The sequence below is a fragment of the Toxotes jaculatrix genome, chromosome 22 (assembly GCF_017976425.1).
Source record: "Toxotes jaculatrix isolate fToxJac2 chromosome 22, fToxJac2.pri, whole genome shotgun sequence".
In the NCBI taxonomy this organism is placed as follows: Eukaryota; Metazoa; Chordata; class Actinopteri; family Toxotidae; genus Toxotes; species Toxotes jaculatrix.
This window is the reverse complement of record NC_054415.1, coordinates 16159376-16179159: the sequence shown is the minus strand read 5'-3', so window position 1 is coordinate 16179159 and position 19784 is coordinate 16159376. Positions and strand designations below refer to the sequence as shown.

The 19784-nt window shown below is 45.4% G+C and overlaps 1 protein-coding gene across 1 annotated transcript in view; it reads left to right on the top strand.

The window, feature by feature from the left end:
• The window catches only part of tmtc1 (transmembrane O-mannosyltransferase targeting cadherins 1), an 86686-nt gene extending 71786 nt beyond the window's left edge, over positions 1-14900 (top strand). The window contains exons 11-19 of the mRNA XM_041029916.1: positions 3126-3269; positions 5475-5583; positions 5817-5919; positions 8035-8170; positions 8889-9033; positions 9176-9313; positions 10348-10470; positions 11869-11946; positions 12684-14900. Coding sequence (XP_040885850.1) covers positions 3126-3269; positions 5475-5583; positions 5817-5919; positions 8035-8170; positions 8889-9033; positions 9176-9313; positions 10348-10470; positions 11869-11946; positions 12684-12809 — 1102 coding nt within the window. The 3' untranslated portion in view covers positions 12810-14900. The remainder of the gene's footprint in view (positions 1-3125; positions 3270-5474; positions 5584-5816; positions 5920-8034; positions 8171-8888; positions 9034-9175; positions 9314-10347; positions 10471-11868; positions 11947-12683) is intronic.
• Positions 14901-19784: the final 4884 nt, after the last annotated feature.

Below are 19784 nucleotides of genomic sequence, written 5' to 3'. Positions count from 1 at the left end.
AACCTCAAACTTAACTCCAAAATAAAAACACCAGCCTCCACTCAGACACAGAACCTCAGGATGTGTCCTCGTACATTTTTATTTTATGGGACCTTTAAGAAACCATACGCCATTTGCTGGCTTTTATCCAGTGGACCATACTGTGCGGTACTTAGAGTGCAGGCTGCAGTTTCAGTGGTCGGCTCCTGTGGGGAAATTTAACCTTCAAAGTATGACAGTGGAACATCTACACATTTATTTCTATTATTTAATCATTTTAAAGGACCAATATGGTTTGGATGTTAGGTCTCATATAATTAAACTCACACACACAGAGTCTTAAATACAAATAACATACACATATACCTTTGGGTGCATTCTCTCAGGCATGTAATGGGTCTTGTTTCAGCTCGCAGCGTGTGCTCTGTTCATCTATCACACACACACACACACACACACACACTCAGGCTGCATTAATGAAAGAGAGCCTCCATTAGTCGTCCCTGTCACCAGAGAGGCCTCCTGAGGAACCACAGAGATGTGGTCCAGCTTCTTCTCTCTCGTGTTGTCTTCACGTATTCACATTAGTTCCACTGTAACCTGTCAGGTGTGTGTTTGTGATGACGAGTAGATGTTCTCTCTTGTTTATAGGTCTTCAGTCTTCAGCTCAAAACCTAAACATATTTAATTTAGAAACTGTGCAAAACAGAGAACAGCAGCTAATCCTCTGTAAATGTTTAACTGGTCTACGCAGGTTTAGGCAAAATATATAGTAAAATAATGCAGCTCCTTGTTGTTGAGTTTAAACTAGTCCCAGGAAATAATCCCCCCCCCCCCCCCCCCCAAAAAAAAAAAATCATAATATAAATGCTGTGGGTTAATGCACTAACCCGACCCCTCAGTGTGTAGCCCGAGAGGCAAAATGCAGGGCAAAAAAATATCCACGGACTGGATGCAAGTCATGCTGAGCAGCATTTTTTTTTTTTTTTTTAATCAGCCGACTGCAGTGACAGGACGGTAGAAGAACAATTTTCAGAGAGAATTTTAGAAAGAGATACCGAAATTTCTCCACTCCCTCTGCCTCCCCAGCATCCTTCCTTCTTTCCTTCCTTCCTCCCTTCCTTTCCCCCTTTCCTCTCCTTCTCCCTTCTGCCCAGTCTCTTCCTGCAGCAGCAGCAGCGGTTGCATCCTGACAGCCCTCTGTCGTGCCAGACCCCGAGCACGGAGCTTCAGCTCTAAAACACGTCCCAGCTCGTGATAACTCCAAACCCACCAGACCACTCACACTCACTTTAATTAATCAGCGTCTGCTTCCTCTCTGCCACGTTTTCTCTGAATCCCTCACATTAGAAATGTAGTTTGTTTGTTTTTTTTGGCTCTTTCTTTCCTCTGTAACGTGACAGTTTCAGTCTTAATGCATCAAGTAGAAATGAATCTCCATTCTTAACTTAGTTATTAAGTCTTCTATTTTAAATTGAATGCGATTTTATATGTGCATGGGTCACTGTCAGTGCTCTGCTGTTAGCTGATCAGATCCTCTGGCTACATCCCAGGTCTCTGAATGTTTCCTTCACTTGTGTCCTCTCCTTGCTCCTATTAAATACACGAAGGAGAGATGGAGTGAATCAAGGAAAGATGACAAGATTTACTCTCTTATTATTCTTCTATGTAATGTGTGGAGGGAATTTCCACCGTGTTTCATTACAAAATAAGAGATGATCAGAGACTCCAGCAGTCAGTCCCAGCGTGGTGTCTCTGTGTCTCTGTAGCCCTGGTGTGTGGTTAAATCTTTGAGGAGGGCACGCGTGGCTTTGGAATGTAGCCACATTGTCGCCATAGTTACAGCGCAACCGCTTACAAATAAAGTATGAAAGAGCGTAGCCGCGGCACCCGCTCACCTCCTCCTGCCCCCCCCCCAGGGCGGTGTCACTGACCATGGGTCGCTGACTATAAAAGCGAATTCCAATTACACAGAGGTGTTTAGCAGCAGTGATAGAGAGCGGCAGTAAATGTCGGCAGAGAGGCTGCTGGCTGCTAGCTTCCACACACTCACTGCTGATTTATCTGCAGCGTTTCACTCTGGAGATCATCCTTATCACTGTGACAAGGCACTTAGTCCAATCAAGATCATGTTATGGCGGGACTCCATCTGGAAGTGTGGAGCCATCAGAGGTTTCTGAGATGAAATAACATCAGCCTGTTTTTACTGTTGCAAATGTTATCGATAAAAACAGGCCTTTTAATAGTATGGGGACATGAATAATTTAGATTTTGTTGTCAGTCAGTCGGTTACAGGATGTTCCAGGTCCTGCGCAGTGAATTTTGTTGGTGGGCAGGTTGTGAACACTGGCTTTATTTGAGCCTTTGTGCTAAAAACAGCCGCCTGCTGCTGCTGCTGCTGCTGCTGCTGGAAGCCAAAACAAGGAGCTAAAAGAGGCTAAAACACTGAGGGGGATCTGCAGAGTTGGTGATCATTCTCCAAGCAACACCTTCTCTGTCCCACATTTCATCCTTTCAACCTTCACCCGCAGCTTCAGCATCTCAGTGTCTCAGTTTTACAAATAAACGTGGAAAAAAATTGTGATCAGACAATCAGTACACATAGCTACACAACAACAGAACGTTTAACAACTTATCTGCCAGGACACATTGTTAGGAATGCAAACAAGAGGAACAAACAACAGGAAACTTCTCACAGAGAACGCCAGGGAAGGGAAGACACAGGTAGAACTAATCAGGACGGGACACATCAACACAAAGGCAGGAATGAAACCTTAACCATAACCATAACCTAACCATAAACACAACAGGTACGAGGTTTTTCAGAATAAAATTGGAAGCACTGCAGGAAGTGCAAAGGCAGATCCTGACAAAAGTAAGAATTACAGCAGTAGACATTTCTGAAATTCTGTTTTGGATACAGTTTTATTTTTTTCAGTGGGAGGGGTCAGAGGTCAAATGTATTCATTAGCCTACATTTATACTTTGCACAGATCAGAGCAGTTCACATTTTTCTTTAACAAAATGGTGTTTCAACTGGCAGGAGCTGCTTTTAGATTTATGAGCCGAGAATGAGGTGCATTTCAGAATTTGGTCTGAACCTCCTCCTCTCTGCTTATCCCCCCCCCCCCCCCCCCCCTTCTCAGGTTATATCCCCGGCATGCCAGCGCCATGAACAATCTCGGCACCCTGACACGCAGCCCAGAGGAGGCGGAGCGCTATTACAGAAGAGCACTGGACACCAACCCTCAGCATAACCGAGCTCTCTTCAACCTGGGAAACCTCCTCAAGTACGACACACACACACACACTCGGTTACACACACATGACACATTGAAAGGCCTGACCATCACTGTGTGAAAAACTGAAAACCCTCAGCACAGCTGGAGACCCCGACAATGCTGTGTGATCAACTTTTGCACAGTTTCTAGTGGAAAGAAAATTTTATTTTCTTAACTTTCCAAAGAGCTAGCAAGTCCTAGTCCTGCCCAGGCTCGTTTTTCAGGTTTTAGCTTCACCTCAGGTTGAGGTGTTAGAAACCAGGCTTGACTTATCTGATCTCATTAGATCTAAATTGGCTTCATGAAACAGACCTGATCCTGTTTCAGTTCTGAAGAAAGACAGGCTTTTCACAATAAGTCCAGCTTCCTTTATGAAGCATCCCTCATGGCTTAAAGCCAGGCTCGCTTGAACCTAACAGAGCAACCCAGGATTAAACTGTTTCATGGAGCCAACTCAGAACTGTGTATAACCTGAAGAATTAAATAAATAATGTATATAAGGCACCACTCAATCAGAGCTGAGAGCAAGTCTGCCTGGGACCCTACCAGCCAAGTATATTTCTGTGGTGGATTTATTTCAGGTGTGTAATTAAACAGGAGATTTCAGTCAGCAAAGCATTATTAAACTTTAATGTCCATGATTCATGGCGCTGCTGATGCAGACGCTTGGAGTCACAGCGTGTTCACGTGGATGCAAACAGAATGGAGAGATGTGGCGAAACACGGCCGCGGTGCTCACATGGAAACAAACCGGAGTCAGAGACCGCAGGGGCCGGGAAAATAATGACTCACCACATTCACTAAATGAAAGTCGTCAATTATCCCAGCTCCCTGACACGGGCGCTGAAATCTGACGAGCTCTGCACGCAGCTGTTTGTTTGTTTGTTTGTTTGTTTTAGCTGTCGAAACAGTGTGGACTGAACTGAATCTGCTGGCTCACTAGAGAATTACATGAATAACAGAGGCTGGAATGAAGTCCATTATTATCATCGCCATTATTGTCACAGTCTGCTCCTTGGTTCCTGTCGGCCCTGTCTCCAGTCCCTGTCTCCAGCCTCTGTCTCCAGCCTCTTTCTCCAGCCTCTTTCCCCAGCCTCTTTCCCCAACCCCTGTCTCCAGCCCGTTTCTCCAGCCCCTGTCTCCAGCCCCTGTCCCCAGCCCCTGTCTCCAGCTCCTGCTCACTTCTCTCAGACCACGTTCTTCCCTTCATCTCCCCAGACCTGCCTTTCTCAAGCCGTCCACTAGATGTCTTCTCCCTTTCCCTCCTCCTCTCATCACCTGGCTGCCCCACCCATCCACCCAGCTGTTCCCACTTCCCATCGACCCTGCAGCTCACCCCACCCACCCACACGTTCCATGACAGCTCTGTGTGTGGTTTTATTGGTATGCGTCTCTATGCCTGTTTCTTTGCTGAACTGGGATTAATTGTGTGTATAATTTCATGAGAATCCAATGAAAAGTTACTAGCCTGTAGCCTGAGGCTGTGATTGAAACTGTGATAATAATGCCGCTGCTGACGGCGATGAGAGAATGATCATTTATCTGCAGCTGATGGTGATGATGATGACATAATAGCGTATAATGATATATCTCCTATGGAGGAGGAGGATAGTGATTAATATAGAGTTGCTGTCATAGCACAGGTAGAACTGGTAAAATGATTTGTTGTTATTGTATAGAACAAAGAACAGCACTAAGCCTTACCAGCTTCTAACATGACACAGCATACTTGATTAACAGTGAGTAAGAAAAGGAAAACACAGGTGATCTCAGCTGAGAATCCTCCACTGATCCTAAACCAAAATGGCTCAGGGCTCACAGTCATTATCCACTGTCCATGACAGGAAGTTGTTCTTTGGCATTCACCTGCAGTACGACGCTCTCATGTGTCCGTCTCTCTGCTGTCCTCCACTCCAGCACCCATTACGTAAGACCCGCCCTCTTGAAGCTTTGGCAGCCAATCAGAAATGACAAATGACAACCTCTGACCATGACTCTGCTGATTTCAATGGTGACTTTGGTGACAATGATGATGATGATGACAATGATGATGATGATGATCGTGATCATGGTGATCATGGTGGTGATAATGATCATGGCGACAATGGGGGTGATGAAGATGGTGATGATGAAGATTATAATGATGGTGATGGTGATGACAATGACAGTGATGATGATGATGATGATGATGATGAAGATGATGCTGCGTTCCAGGTCTCAGGGGAAGGAGAAAGAGGCCGAGGCTCTGCTGAAGGACTCCATACGCTTCGGTCCACATTTTGCTGATGCGTACTCCAGTCTGGCATCGCTCTATGCTGAACAGGTGAAACATCCAGAAAACACCCACACACACGCACGGACACACACACACACACACATATATGTACCATATTTGACTCAACTGCCTGGAACTCACCACTAATTGCTGAATTAAATTAGCTTTAGCTGTAGCTGGTTAACTCCGAGCAGGCAGCTGTGAAACACCTGCACAGCAGCTTCCTGTAACCTTGGTCTGGTTCAACCCTGTTTTTAAATCGTGTATTTCGTGGTTCACAGAAACGCTTTCCTGAAGCCAAAGAGGTGTATCTGAAAGGCATAGAGAACTGCCCAGACAGCTCCGACCTGCATAACAACTATGGAGTCTTTCTGGTGGATACAGGTGAGTTGAACCTGGTGGCTCTCTGGCTCCGGGCATGATGGGTTAAACACAAGCCATCCCCTTAACAACATACTCTTCTACTGCGTGGAGACACTGTACATGAAGTAAAGCATTTTCTCCCATTGATTCTTTCTGTACATCACACACATCAACTCGCACAAGTTTACTTTCAAGATGCTGATAATGTTGGAGAGGCTAACGAAACTCAACACACAGTCCGCTGACCTGATGCAGACCTGAGTGACCCCACCGGTGGGCAGGGTATTCAAATCCATCCATATATTATCCAGCTGGAGCCAATCCCAGCCAGCTTTGGGTGAGAGGTGGGGTATATCCTGAACAGGTGTCCAGTCCATCACAGGACTGACATATAGAGACAAACAAGAGTCACCAGTGAACCTAATCTGCATGTCTGTGGACTGTGGTAGGAAGCCGGAGAACCTGGAGGGAAGGGCCGGAATGGAAAGTCTAGTAAAATAATTATTGTTTGAGTACTTTGTTGGCAGAGGATGGCTTCAGCTGATTTTACAGCAAGAACAACAACCTCAGTCCTCAGGAAGTTCTCAGACCTTCACTTCCTGCGCACTTTGTTTTCATTTGAAAACGGATAATAAATGGAAATTCTCATCCAGCGTGACAAAGCCTGAGAGGATCTGTCAGGAAGGACGGGATAAACTGTCCAAATCCAGGTCTGCGAAGCTTAGAGAGAGAGACCAAGAGGACTCGCAGCTGTTACTGTACCAGTGACTGTAAACACTGAGTCTGTGAGAAAACAGGAGAATCTGAGTCCATGTGGATGTGAATGCTTAAATAAATAAATGAATGAATGAATGAATGCATCATCAAAATGTTTTAGTTGTTTAACTAAGTGACTGTTACCTAGAACTAGACATAAAGCTCAGTGAATAAAAAGGTAAAATGACAGTGTAAGTGAAGTTAAATGGAAATGTCATGGCCTTAGTCCAGTACACCGGCCTTAACTAAGACTAACACCCACGTTTTGCAAGGGGGCAGCTGAATCAAACTTTTTCACAGTGTCCAGTTCTACTTGTGGTCTTGGAAGTTAGATTTCCTGCGGCACAGCCTGTGCTTGCAGGGCTTTGCATCAGCAGACTCTGACATTTCAGAAGGCAAAGCTTCCTGACACTCTGCGGTGATCCGCCCTGCTGCTAACTCTCCACTGTCACAGCCTCCTACCAACTATGCCTCCAGATGCACACATGAACTGAAGGGAGAGCTGCTGCTAACCAGAGGTAACTCTTTTAATCCAGAGAGCTCATGCCTGGGTCCTTCAGATGATAACTGAAGATAAGAAGGTGTTAATTAAACTAACAAACCAGTGGGAGATGACTTTAGCTTTGAGACATGGAGCATTATCCTGCAGGAAGTAGATGGTGAACTGTGGCCATGAAGGGATGAATAATACTCAGACACCATCACGCCACCACCACCAGCCTGGACTATTGACACATGGACTCGTGAGTCCATGGACTCATGCTGTTGACTGCTGCCTCAACACAAATCCAGGCTACATTTTTCTAGTCTCCAGACTGTGTCCACTGCATTCTCAGATCTCTGTTCTTAGATGACAGGAGTGTTGTTGTGAACTCATTCATTGATTCATTTTCTACCACGTAATCCGTCAGGAGCCTATCCCAGCTGACCATGGGCGAGAGGCAGGGTACACCCTGGACTGGTCGCCAGCCAATCGCAGGGCTGACACACATAGACACATAGACAGGCAATTTACTCGGAGAGAACCCACGCAGGCGCATGCAAACTCCACACAGAAGGGCCCAGACCGGGGTTCGAACCTGGAACCCTCTTGCTGTGAGGCAACAGTGCTAACCACTGCACCACCGTGCCGCACGTTGTTGTGAACTCTGATTGTTTATTACAAACGAATTTCAAGTCTTTGCAAGTTGATTTTAAGGATGTACAGAAAACTCAACCCAAAGAAACTTGCAAACACAAAACAGTCCTACACACTGATGTTCCAGGCCTAACTAATGGCCGCCAGAGGGATGATAAATCAATCTAAAGCTGTGTGTTATTCCAACCCCCCCCCCCCCTCCTCCTCCTCCTTCTCCTCTCTCTTTTTGCCGTCTCCTCCAGGAGAGGGGGAGCTGGCAGCCGCTCACTACCAGCAAGCCGTTCGACTCAAACCAGCACACTATGTTGCCATGGTGAACCTGGGCCGCCTGCTCCGATCATCCAATGAGAACAAAGAAGCAGAGTCTTGGTACAAGAGGTGAGGAGTATATATTTTAGCTGTAGCGTGTCAGCAGCAGTCCTCACTGTGTCCTCACTGTACAGGTAGGACACAGAAAGAGACACTTTTACCATGAAAGACTTAAAAACTATACACTTTGGGGTGCGTGATTTGAAAATCAGTGTCTATTTTCACTTGAAACTGGAACAGGTTTTTATTGGAACCAATGAGGAGTCTCACTGGTGCAGGTGAGACAGGGAGGGACTGACTGATTCCCATAGAGAGACAGCTGGAACAGTCCATTCAGGCCTGAAGATTAGGACCTCGGTCTTGTTCTGGTTTAGCTGTGGGAAGCAATGCCAGGATTTGAAATCCTCAGTGAAGCTCTGTGTCCTGTTGAATTTGAGTTTGGACTCCTGAGTCCAACTCGTCAAGTCTAAACTACCAAAGACTCAAGTTCCACCCTGTCCCACCCTGTGATGAGAAAGACCGTGCTCCGTTTTGTGAGTCAGGAAGGTCAAAGGTCAAAAGGTCCAGTGGAATTCTTACAGAACAAGGTGAAACAGGAGGAGGGGACTATTTTCTCTCAAAGCTGTGCCCTGTGTGTGACAATAGGCAATGGTTTATGGGAAATGCAGTATTAAGCATTGACAGACAGTGACAGAAGGTGAGCTGGTATGTGCTGAACCTGCAAATTGGATAATACCCGTCTCCGTGGGAAGCCATCCTCATGATGACCTTTGACCTTTGCCTGCAGGGCGCTGCAGGTGACAAGGAAGGTGGACATCCTGACGCCGCTGGGAGCCCTGTACTACAACACGGGCCGCTACGAGGAGGCCCTGCAGGTGTACAGAGAGGCCGCCGCCCTGCAGCCAGACAGCACCGACATCTGGCTGGCTCTGGTGAGCGCACACACACACACACACACACACTCACCCACCAGATCATGGAATGCCAAGACATCTGGGTATGTATGTGTGTGTTTGAACATCGTGGATAAAACCCTTTCCCTTGTTACACACACACTCTGTGTTTCTTTCCCAGGCTCAGGTATTAGCCATGGCCGGTCGTACCAAAGAGGCAGAGAAGATGACCCTGGACATCATATCCAGAGAGGGCAGCTGTATCGAATGTTACCGCCTCCTCTCTGCCATCTACAGCAAGCGAGGCAACTTTACAGAGGTGTGTTAGCATGTGTCGCAGGTGTGTGTGTGCAGCTGAGAGGTAAAATAACACACAATCGCCGCTCCTAACTCGCAGTCAGGGGTAGTAAACTGTCCGCAGGAGACGGTTACCGTGGAAACGGATCACCTCCGCTTCACATCAGACCAGGGGCCTTTTTTTTTTTTTTTTTTTTTTGCTGTCGAGCAGCTGTCGCTCTTCCTCCTACTCTGCTCCATCACAGCCATCAACGTTCATTCTTTCACTTCCTCTGTGACCCAGCTTCACACCAAATATGAACTCGGCGTTTGGAGTCTGTTTACCCTGATGTGTGTGCAGCACGGCGAGGGGCTGAGGGAGGGTGATGTCACTGCTGTCTCTGCTTTCATAGCAGAAAGAAGAGCAATCAGTCGCGTGATTATCGTGACCAGTGGCGGAATTAGCATTTAGCTCCTTTACTTAAATAAATGTATAAATACTATCATTTATACATTTATAAATGATAGTATTTATAAATGTTTTTGATTTTCTGTTTAAAAGTCTGATCCACGCTTTCCTTTTATTCCAGGAGTAGAAATGAAATGTTAGTATTTGCTCAGTGAGTGTGTCCTGTGATCCAGTTTTCCCTCCTCTGCAGATTCTATGAATCTAAATTCTCTCACACGTTCACAAATTGCCTTTTAATTTCATTCAGCTCTCTCTCTCTCCCTGTCTCTGTAACTGTGGCAGTAATAATAAAGCTGACGCTGCTGTTTCTTAGAAAGACGGGAATAAATGATCCTTCATCTCCGTCCCCCCTCCTCATTCTGTTCTGAATCAGCTCAGACCTCCTCTCCTCAGCATCCTCGGCTCCTTCTTGTCCTCCCTCCCTCCATCCCTCACTCCTTCATGGTTCAGTGTAGCAGGCTGGGATTTCTGCTCTGAAGCAGCACTGACTCTGGATCTGTATCTGTCTGTGTGTGTGTGTGTGTGTGTGTGTGTGTGTGTGTGTGTGTGTGTGTGTGTGTGTGTGTGTGTGTGTGTGTGTGTGTGTGTGTGTGTGTGTCCTGTCCCAGGCCCTGGACGCTCTGGACCGGGCCCTGCAGCAGAATCCCAGTGATCTGACAGTGAGAGCAGAGCTGTATTTCTCCAAAGGGAACCAGCTCAGAGAGATGAACCAGCTGGACCGAGCCTTTGAGGTACAGCTCTCCCTTCCTCTTCCTCTTCTTCTCTCTCTCTCCGTCTCTAACCGACTGACTCTCTCTCTCTCTCTTTATTCCTGCTGTAAGAACGTATAGATTTTCTATAGTCTGTGGTCTCTCATCAACGCTCTCTCAGAGTTTGCTCTGCTGTTTGAGGAAACTCTCTGGATATGATGATAAAAATAAGACTGAGTCAAAGCAGTGATGAGGATTGTGCAGATAAAAGTATTTCTCCCATCTTAATAAACATGAAACCCTGTGATCCACCGTCCTGGATTCAGACTTAAGTTCGTCACAGCTTCCCTTCTCATCAGAGAGGCAGCTCAGAAGAAATAACTCAGGGAAGTAAACGCTGTAAATGCAACTGAACACTGGAAAAATATTTTTAAAAAATAAGCGTGCTGGGGCAGGTCTAACCACGGAACAACGGTGCAACGGATCCAGCTCATTAAAAGGCCTCAACCTGCCACCTTTCGCTTTCACTCCGAGAGCTATTGTTCAAACGGCTCTGCTAACACGCTTCTCAATAAGTTGTGGGGCGGCCCCCCCCCCACACACAGCTCAGATTTAATCTGGGGGAGGAAGTTTCTGGAAGCTTTTGATTGACTTCCTGAGAGCAGCAGCCGGAGAGGAGAGAAGCAGAAGAGAAGGAACGGTGCGCTGAAACACTGATGGAGCGGAAACAGAGTCAGGAAGAGCCTCAGAGGCCATCGGAGGTCAGCGCAGCTTTAAAGGGAGCGCTGTTTGTTGTGCTAATAGTGGTGTGATGTTGTTGTGTTATCTCTCTGGCATTTTTGCCGTCTTTGAAGGAGGCGAGCAGCTGGCGCTCTTTGAAATAAACTACTTTATTTTAGGAGTTTTATGTGTTTCTACGGGAAACAGAGGATGCGTCTCCTCAGTTTAATAGGTGGTGAATGTCCACAGGAACCTTCATAAAGAGGGCCCCCGTTCCATTTACTGTATCGGAGAGGTGTGACCGAGCCGTCATACTCAGCACTAGTGTCCTTGATCAGGGCCATTGTTGACCTCTGTGTGCAACGGCCTCTCAATGGACACGTTAAAGTCTCTGCTCAAAATCTGAGTCTCTGCATGAAGCCAAAAGATTATTAACTACATGATGAATCTATAAATGGGATGTGTTTGCTTTTAAATCACAGTGCAAGCAAACCGATTTTTTTTTTTTTTTTTTTAGACCAGAACCTGGAAAGTGCTTTATAGGAATCATCTCACTCCCACCGTTCTCACTGAATCACTGAGCTAATCAGAGCCTGACTGTAGCTGAAACCAGTTACATTCCCATCCAGAGTGGCTGGAAGACTGATTGCAGTCATTCGCGGTATCCGTGATGCAGAGACCACTTTCTATGCACATTTTTTTTCCTTCGCTTCATTCCAGAGCTACAAACTGGCAGTGGAGCTCAAACCTGATCAGTCTCAGGCCTGGATGAACATGGGAGGGATTCAGCACATTAAGGTAGGAAGCAGTGTCCCTTTTTACTGTCCCTTAACTTGCAAATAGAAAATGAAAATGTTTTTTGTTGCATGAAAGAGGGAATCAAACAAAGCACAGGGAAGAAAAGAAATAAGCATAATAATCTATATCAAGATTAACATCAGAGAAAATTACAGGTTCTGATGCGGCAGACTGGGTCAGGATAAGACTGAAAACAGATCTCATTTGCTTATATCTGTTTTAATCATAGATTATAGATTGTATGTATCAGTATTAGAGAGATCACACAGGTGTAAGCAAAACAAATAAAAAAAAAAACAGGTAAGATCCTTACATTGCTCCCCTACAGTTTAATAGAATTAAATAGAGATACAGAATATGTTTATATGCAGACGACACTCTCCTGACCCCCACTAATCCTAATGCAAGTTTACATTAAATTCACATAAAACCCAAACTCTTAGTTTGAGCTATGAACCAGAAAAGACCCTACTGTAGGAATTAATAATCAATAATAATCTGCCTCACCTGTCCTCCTTGTGTGACTTTAAACATCTACAAGAGGTTTACCATAAACTTCAGAAAAAGTGGTCTCCACTGGTGTTAAAGGGGTTTCTGCATCAGCTGGGTTTAAACCACAGGTGCAGTTTAAAACCAGATTAATCCACAACCTGCAGTATAGGTCTTGACAGAGCAACAGTCACAGGATTTGTTTGTAATATATGTATTGTATGTGTATTCTGTGTGTGTGTGTGCAGGGAGACTATGCTGCAGCCAGGATGTACTACCAGCGAGCCCTGCTTCTGACCCCTGGTTCCAAACTTCTGAAGGAAAACCTGGCCAAGCTGGACCGGCTAGAGAGGAGACTGACAGGGGGGGCGTAGATCGTCACGGTCCCCACATATGCTGCACCCTGGGCGTGGATCAGGGTTACTGCCCTCCTCCAGCCCTATGGAGCCTAAACACCAGCCAGCAGGCTGCTGGATGAAAGAAAGAAGAAAAAAAAAAAGGACCTGGTTACTAAGACAACCTGCCTGCGTGAGAGCGAAGGGGCCGATGAGCTTGTCAGGACTGCAGGGTGTTGAGCACGCCGGAGCTGAGGAGACCGGTCGAGCCACGGTCGAGCCATGGTCGAGCCACAGTCCAGAAGCCTTTCCTGGGATAAAAAGAAAGGAATGGCTGGTTGAAGAACAGCTGGGAGCTCCATGCATTGCCCCATCTGCATCAGCTTTAGTTCAACATGCATATCTGCTTCAGACATTTCCGTTTGATTTGATATTTCACAGGAAGTCGTTTTCTTTATGGCACTTAATCACAAGCTCTAACCGAGTCCTCTGCTCTGCCTATGAGAATTACTCATGTATTTACATTAGTGCTGTGAATGTGTGTGCAAAATGTTATTATGAAGGGAACGAGCATGGAAGTTCATTCTTCAGCTTTGGGAACAGTTTGTGACGAAATATTCAAAGCTCAAAGGTCCACGTAGCTGCTTTTCAGAGCTTTCAACCACAAGCTCAGAGTCCTCTTCGGTGGAGCCTCCTCAGGCCTCTTGCTCTGCAATGTTATTGGCTACTTTTGGGCTAATTCAAAGTCTGAGTGTTGTTTAAAATTAATGTTAAGTTAAAGTAAAGTCAGTTTAAGATCTTTACAGCATATGACATCCAACGTCCTCATGGTGCATTCAGAACAAACATGAAGCAAATTTTCGTTTCATTCTTCGCTCAGATCCGGCCATTTGACTGTTTTTGGAGTATTTCGCAATCCACAAATATTCAGCCTTAACATCCAATGAGAGTACTCCTTCCGGAAAGGAGGAGGGGCTTGCTTCCAAAGATACCACATACCACCTTAGCAACGTTTATTTTCACTGTCAACCGTGGCCGAAATAACCTCTATTGCTGACGGTTGTGCTAATGTTTATGCTAACTACCTGTGGATGGCAGCTAATGCTAATGCTAACTTGGCTCATAGTAAAGTTCAGGAGCTGGAGTCAAGTAACAGATACTAGCTGATTTTTCTTTTGTCCTGTCTTTGTAAACCACAGACGTCATGTCGCACAGCTCAGGACACCCACAGACGGTGGCGATGAGCTTATCTTCCCCCGGTGACGTCAGGAGAATCTCAGCGCTGACGGGCTTTCGCGCTGACAGCGTCGCACAAAGTTTTCACTCAAGTTGAAATATTTTTAATTCTCGCAGACGTAAATTCGCAGCTATTCTCATCTTCGCACTGACTTTGTATGTAATTGCGCTGCGGGAAAAATTCGCTTCGTGTTTGGTCTGAAGGGAACAAACCAGAAACCTCAGGAAGGGAAACTGCAGAGTCATGTGTGCGTGTATATGGACAATCATGATGTCAAAAATGATAGAAGTCATGTGACCTCTGCTAAAGACCACCTTTGGGCCACGGCAGAGGTTGACCAAACTTCCATAACACCTGAGCCAGCTCCCTTTGCCGAGGAAGACCGTGAGATACTGTTGAAAGCTCTGAAAAGTAAGCGGAGCTTTGAGTTGAGACAGTCTGACATGATTTATTTTGATCCCACTCTCTGTCGGACACATCAGTGGATGTAACAAGAGGCTCAATCTGTAAAGCTCCGATTACAGGACTTATCTGACACGAGCTGTTCCATGTTCACCCGACTTCTGTTTCCAGATCTATCTACAGCACACGACCTGATGTCGCCAGCCTTTTTGCAAAGCATAATAAGCTAGTGTGTCTGTGTGAGGAGCTGAGAGTCGTGGCTTCGTGCGTACCGTAACCTCTGAGGACTGCTGTTTGGTCGCTTGTTGTGGTTTGTGTCGGCGTTAATGTTGATTGTGAATGAATTTTGAAGTGAAATGGGATGAAAATGAAGTGACTAGTGCAATGAATGACTTGCACAAAGAAAATAACTAAAGTATATGTTTTATTAAACAGTGTTTGGAGTTGTTATGTGTTTATACAACAACAAAAAAAACTCCATGGATTCACTGTGTAGCAGCTTTTCCCACATTTCACCATTGCGATACTTGGTGCAGTCTATGTGCTGAATGGGTTGGACTAACACCAGAGTTCTGCTCAGCACAAATGTCGATGAAATATAAACAACATACAATGTTCTGCTGAACTTGGAATCACCCCTGCGTGCGTTAAATTCAACCGCCTCACGTCCCTAATAGAGCGGAAACTGGATCGGTTTCAGTATTGTGAAGGAGTTCCACAGTCCCACCCAGAGGGCTTTGGGTTACTGTTTCATAGACACCCAAACAAGAAAATCACTGGAGGGAAGTGGCACACGCCCAGCACGGAGAGAGCGAGCCAGGAATAAGATTTGTCTGGGAAGGAAGCCTCTCAATAAACTCTTCCTCACAGCCCAGGCAAAGGTCGACATCCAGAGGCAAACGGGGGCAGTGAGAGGCTGCTGGTCTCTGGCTGCCCGCGTGGAAGAAAGCTCGGGAAGAGGAAAAGATAGAACCTGAGCCACAAGACCTCCTGCCCACCACGAAGACCTGGAAAGATGACAGACACACAAACACAAACATACAACAATCAAAACCAACCACATCATTTACATCTCTTGGAGAAGGAAACAAACACACAGAGGGGACAAGGAGGAGGCTGGGACTCCTGGAGGATGAAGATCCAGATCCAGGACATCTGGAATGAGGCGCCTGATGTGGATCTTATCAGGCCGGGCTGTGGACCCCGTCAAGGGCGAGTTGAAGCAGAATCCAGGTCCGGCTGAGTCCCCATACCTTACTCTTTTACATTCTTAAGTTTTTTGTCTTCTTGCAGAATTCTAAATTGTCAAGTCTTCATCAAAGAAAATGCACAGAATCAATCAAATACAGGAGATCAGAGAGGTTGAGTCCAGGATGCTTTATTCCTCCAACACAGAGTTCAAAGGCATGAGCAGTCCCGCGGGAGCAACCGAACTTTACCAAATTTACACCATGTTTTCTAGGATAGGTTGTACCAGAACTTTAGGACATGTCTGGGCGTGTTTAGGCATGGTTGGGCATGTCCCTTTCTATCCCCCTAGGTTTGGTTAACATGTTTATACCTGTGTCAGCAGTTTTCCATCAAGTCTGTTTTTTTTTTCTTGGTAATTTACAGGCCTGATCTCGAATGGTGTCCCTTCTCGTCCCATGTGGACCATAATTGCCTTATGTCAACCACATTTCAACCATGCTTTGTGTTTTTAATGGAGTCTGGGTTTCTTTTGACTGTTTTTTTTTTAACTTTCCAAACTAATCCCTTTTCTAAGGTTACATACACCGACACCACACACCTAAAACCAGGAGAGAGAGACAGGTCCCAGAATAGAGCACCTGAGTGAAAAGGGAGGACAGGGATGAGGACATCAGGGGACACAGAGGGAATAAAACAAACAGAAGGTCAGAGATATGCAGAGGTGCCACAGGCAGGGAAAGCCCAGATTTGAACTAACTAGGTGAATAAAGGCCTTTTTGGTCTTGATCAAAGGAGAGTTTAGGATCAAACTCAGCTCCAAGGTTCAGCCAGAGCCGGAAAGAAAGAAGAAGAAAGCAGAAGAAAGAAAATCAGGCCTTTCATTTGATAATTAGAGAAGATACATCTGAGCATGAGCAGTGTGTTCTTTAACACTGCTGCTGCTAGTTCTGGTTGTGACACAGCTCAGACATGATACCGACAAAATGAAAGATCTTACACTGGATTGAAGGACAACATCTCATCTGCTGATGAGATGTTGCTTTTTCCTTCGCAGACGCTTAAATTTACGGCACATTTCGCAGTACGTGAACGTGTCATCAGATAGCGCCGCGGAGTCCCACCATAACATGATCTTGATTGGACTTAGTGCCTTGTCACAGTGATAAGGATGATCTCCAGTGTAAAACGCTGCAGATAAATCAGCAGTGAGTGTGTGGAAGCTAGCAGCCAGCAGCCTCTCTGCTGACATTTACTGCCGCTCTCCATCAGTGCTGCTAAACACCTCTGTGTAATTGGAGTATACTTTTACAGTAAGTGCCCGTGATGGTGACACCAGCCTGAGAAGACGCCCGAGGGGGGCAGGAGGTGAGTGAGCGCTGTGGCGTCGCTCATCACCATTTCTATGGTAACCTTGTTTCAGGGGCAACTGACTCTTTAAATTCGGAGGGGAAAAAGTCCAGTAGCTCTGATAAATAGCTACCGATACCAGATGATTAAAAGCCTGATAAGTACGAAACTAATGACTGAGAGAAGAACGGAGATGAAGACGTGGGAGGAGAGAAGCTGGAGAAGGAGTGGAGGAGTGAAGGAGTCTGTCCATCTCTGCGGTTCCCCAGGAGGTGTCTCTGATGACAGGGACGACTAATGGAGGCTCTCTTTCATTAATGCAGCCTGAGAGAGAGAGAGAGAGAGAGAGAGAGAGTGTGTGTGTGTGTGCGTGTGTGTGTGCGTGTGTGTGTGTGTGATAGATGAACAGAGCACACACTGTGAGCTGAAACAAGACCATTACATGCCTGAGAGAATGCACCCAAAGGTATGTGTGTGTGTGTGTGTGTGTGTGTGTGTGTGTGTGTGTGTGTGTGTGTGTGTGTGTGTGTGTATACACACTTAGCTTTTACATTAGTACAGTTGTTCCAGACACTTACATGTCTACACCTATAAACTGTAGCTGTATTCCAGATCACAGGTTTGTACCACAGTCTTCATGATAATCAACTGAATGAACTGGATTTTGGGGGGGTCCAGCATACTCAGATCAGGCCCGGTTTAGTCTTCGAACAGCAAAAGATGACTGAGTGAGGATGACTGAGTGAGGACAGGCATAGGGAAACATTACCTTACAGCTGAATGAACATTATCAGCCTCACAACACTCACATGTCTCATGCTGATGGTGTAATGGAGTGGCAGGGTGGTGCAGTGGTTAGCAGTGTCGCCTTACAGCACAAAGGTTATGGGTTTGAATCCAGCTGGGGCTTTTTTCTGGGTGGAGTTTGCATGTTCTACTCCAGCTTCCTCTCAGATTAAGTCAGTGTCAGTGGGTGTGTCTGTGATACCTCCTCCTCTCTCCCACTGTCTTCCCTCTTCCCCTCCTCCTCCCTGTCTTGGACACTGATGAATGGAAAGGTTAAAGTTATTTTTCACTCAGGACAGTGAAGTGATGAAGTCCACAGCAGATCTCCCCCTTCCCTGCTCTTCTATTGTAAAGGATTAATCACCTCCACTATGAAGCAGTGGATCAGGACATACTGAGATGTAACCGCCTATTAATCACCTTCTCTCTCCAACACACACTCACCATATCTAAGTACGTGTTAATCTTGTTATCTACAAGTGAGTCGTCCATCTGAAAATAATTCCCTAATTAATTAGATATCAGGTCTCAAAGAACAGTGTGTGACTGGTTTGACTGACAGGCTGTTTGGACTAAACCAGCAGGTTTAGTTCATTAGTACATTACAGTAATTACTGTTATTGCTCTTCATTTGTCAGTGGAGTAGCATTTTCCACAGACTGTTATGCTGTTTTTTTTTTGTTTTTTTTATAGCTTGTTTGAATTAGTGTTGGGTTCATCGTAATTACAGCATGTCCAAACAGACTCTCCAAGGATTATGATTTCCAGTTCCAAGTAAATGTTTATTTTCTTACTGGTTTCCAAGTTTATTTTTTATATGAATTACACATTGCTAACCAAGCTAGCCAGCTAGTGCGGGCGTTAGCATTTCACGGTATCTGGTGCTACCAGGCTGGTAACCTGTGTTAACCCATGTGTTGATTTAACAGTAGCTTTTCAAGACTGTTAAAGGTGTAAATTTAACCAATTCTAAACGAACAAAGTCTGTTTTGTGTTTCTGGCACATGTGACCAAGTTTAAGTGTATTGTGTTAGTGTAACGTGCTGAATGAATGTGTTAATCAAACTGTCCATCAGGACGTCATGATAGTTCAGGTTAACGTCACGTTTAGCTGAATTAGACGTCGTTAAAACTGTTAACAACGTTAACTTTCTCTGTCGCCATTTGGTAGATATGAACACCTGCTATATCTGTGAAGGTAAACAGGTGAAAAAAGTTGCACTCTTCTACACTCAGGTCTTTTTTAAATGTGTCCTTTGTAATTAACCCATATATTGCACTTCATTCACGCAATGGTTATATCACAGAAAGTTATAAGTGTGTTCTTATGAGCAATACAGAACAACATTTGTCCGGTATGAGTTTGTTCATTTAATACTACGCCAATCAGGCATAACATTATGACCAAGATTCGCTTCAACAGCAAACCCCTAGTGGCCAATAATAGGATTGCACTTTAAGGCACCTCACTTTTCTTATACAGTCCTTCATTTTTATTTACAGTCTGTGGTTCAGGGTTAAGTTCAGAGTGTGATAAACCTGCTTCCTGTCCACTTTCCGCTTTGAGTTGAGTTAGTCTTGGAACTATCTTGTGTTTATGTTGTGTTTTCTATCAAGAAAGGAAGTTACAGAAGTGTCTTCCAGCAGCATCTGGCTGAGCTGTGTTCCAACTCCACTGCAGCTGCCTGGAAACAGTCAGCTGGTTTTCTGTCTGGTGGGTATGTGTTTCCAGTGTGTGTGTGTGTGTGTGTGTGTGTGCGTGCATGTGTGTGTGTGTGTGGAGCAGCTCACACATGGCTCACAGCTCATTTCTGCACTCAGCTATCTCTACATTCTGTTTTCTTATCAAATATCATTTATCATAAAGGCAAATTAAATTAGCTGTTACAAAGAGCAGCTAATTAAAATAAGATGACGCCCTCCCCGCCTTGGCCTAGGTTAGATTCTTGATCAGGGAATGTGGTTTTAACCACATATGTATCCTCCCAGGAGTTTTTCTCTTTCTTCCTCCCATGGCTCAAATCAATACCTAACTCTAATCTGCCCCAGTC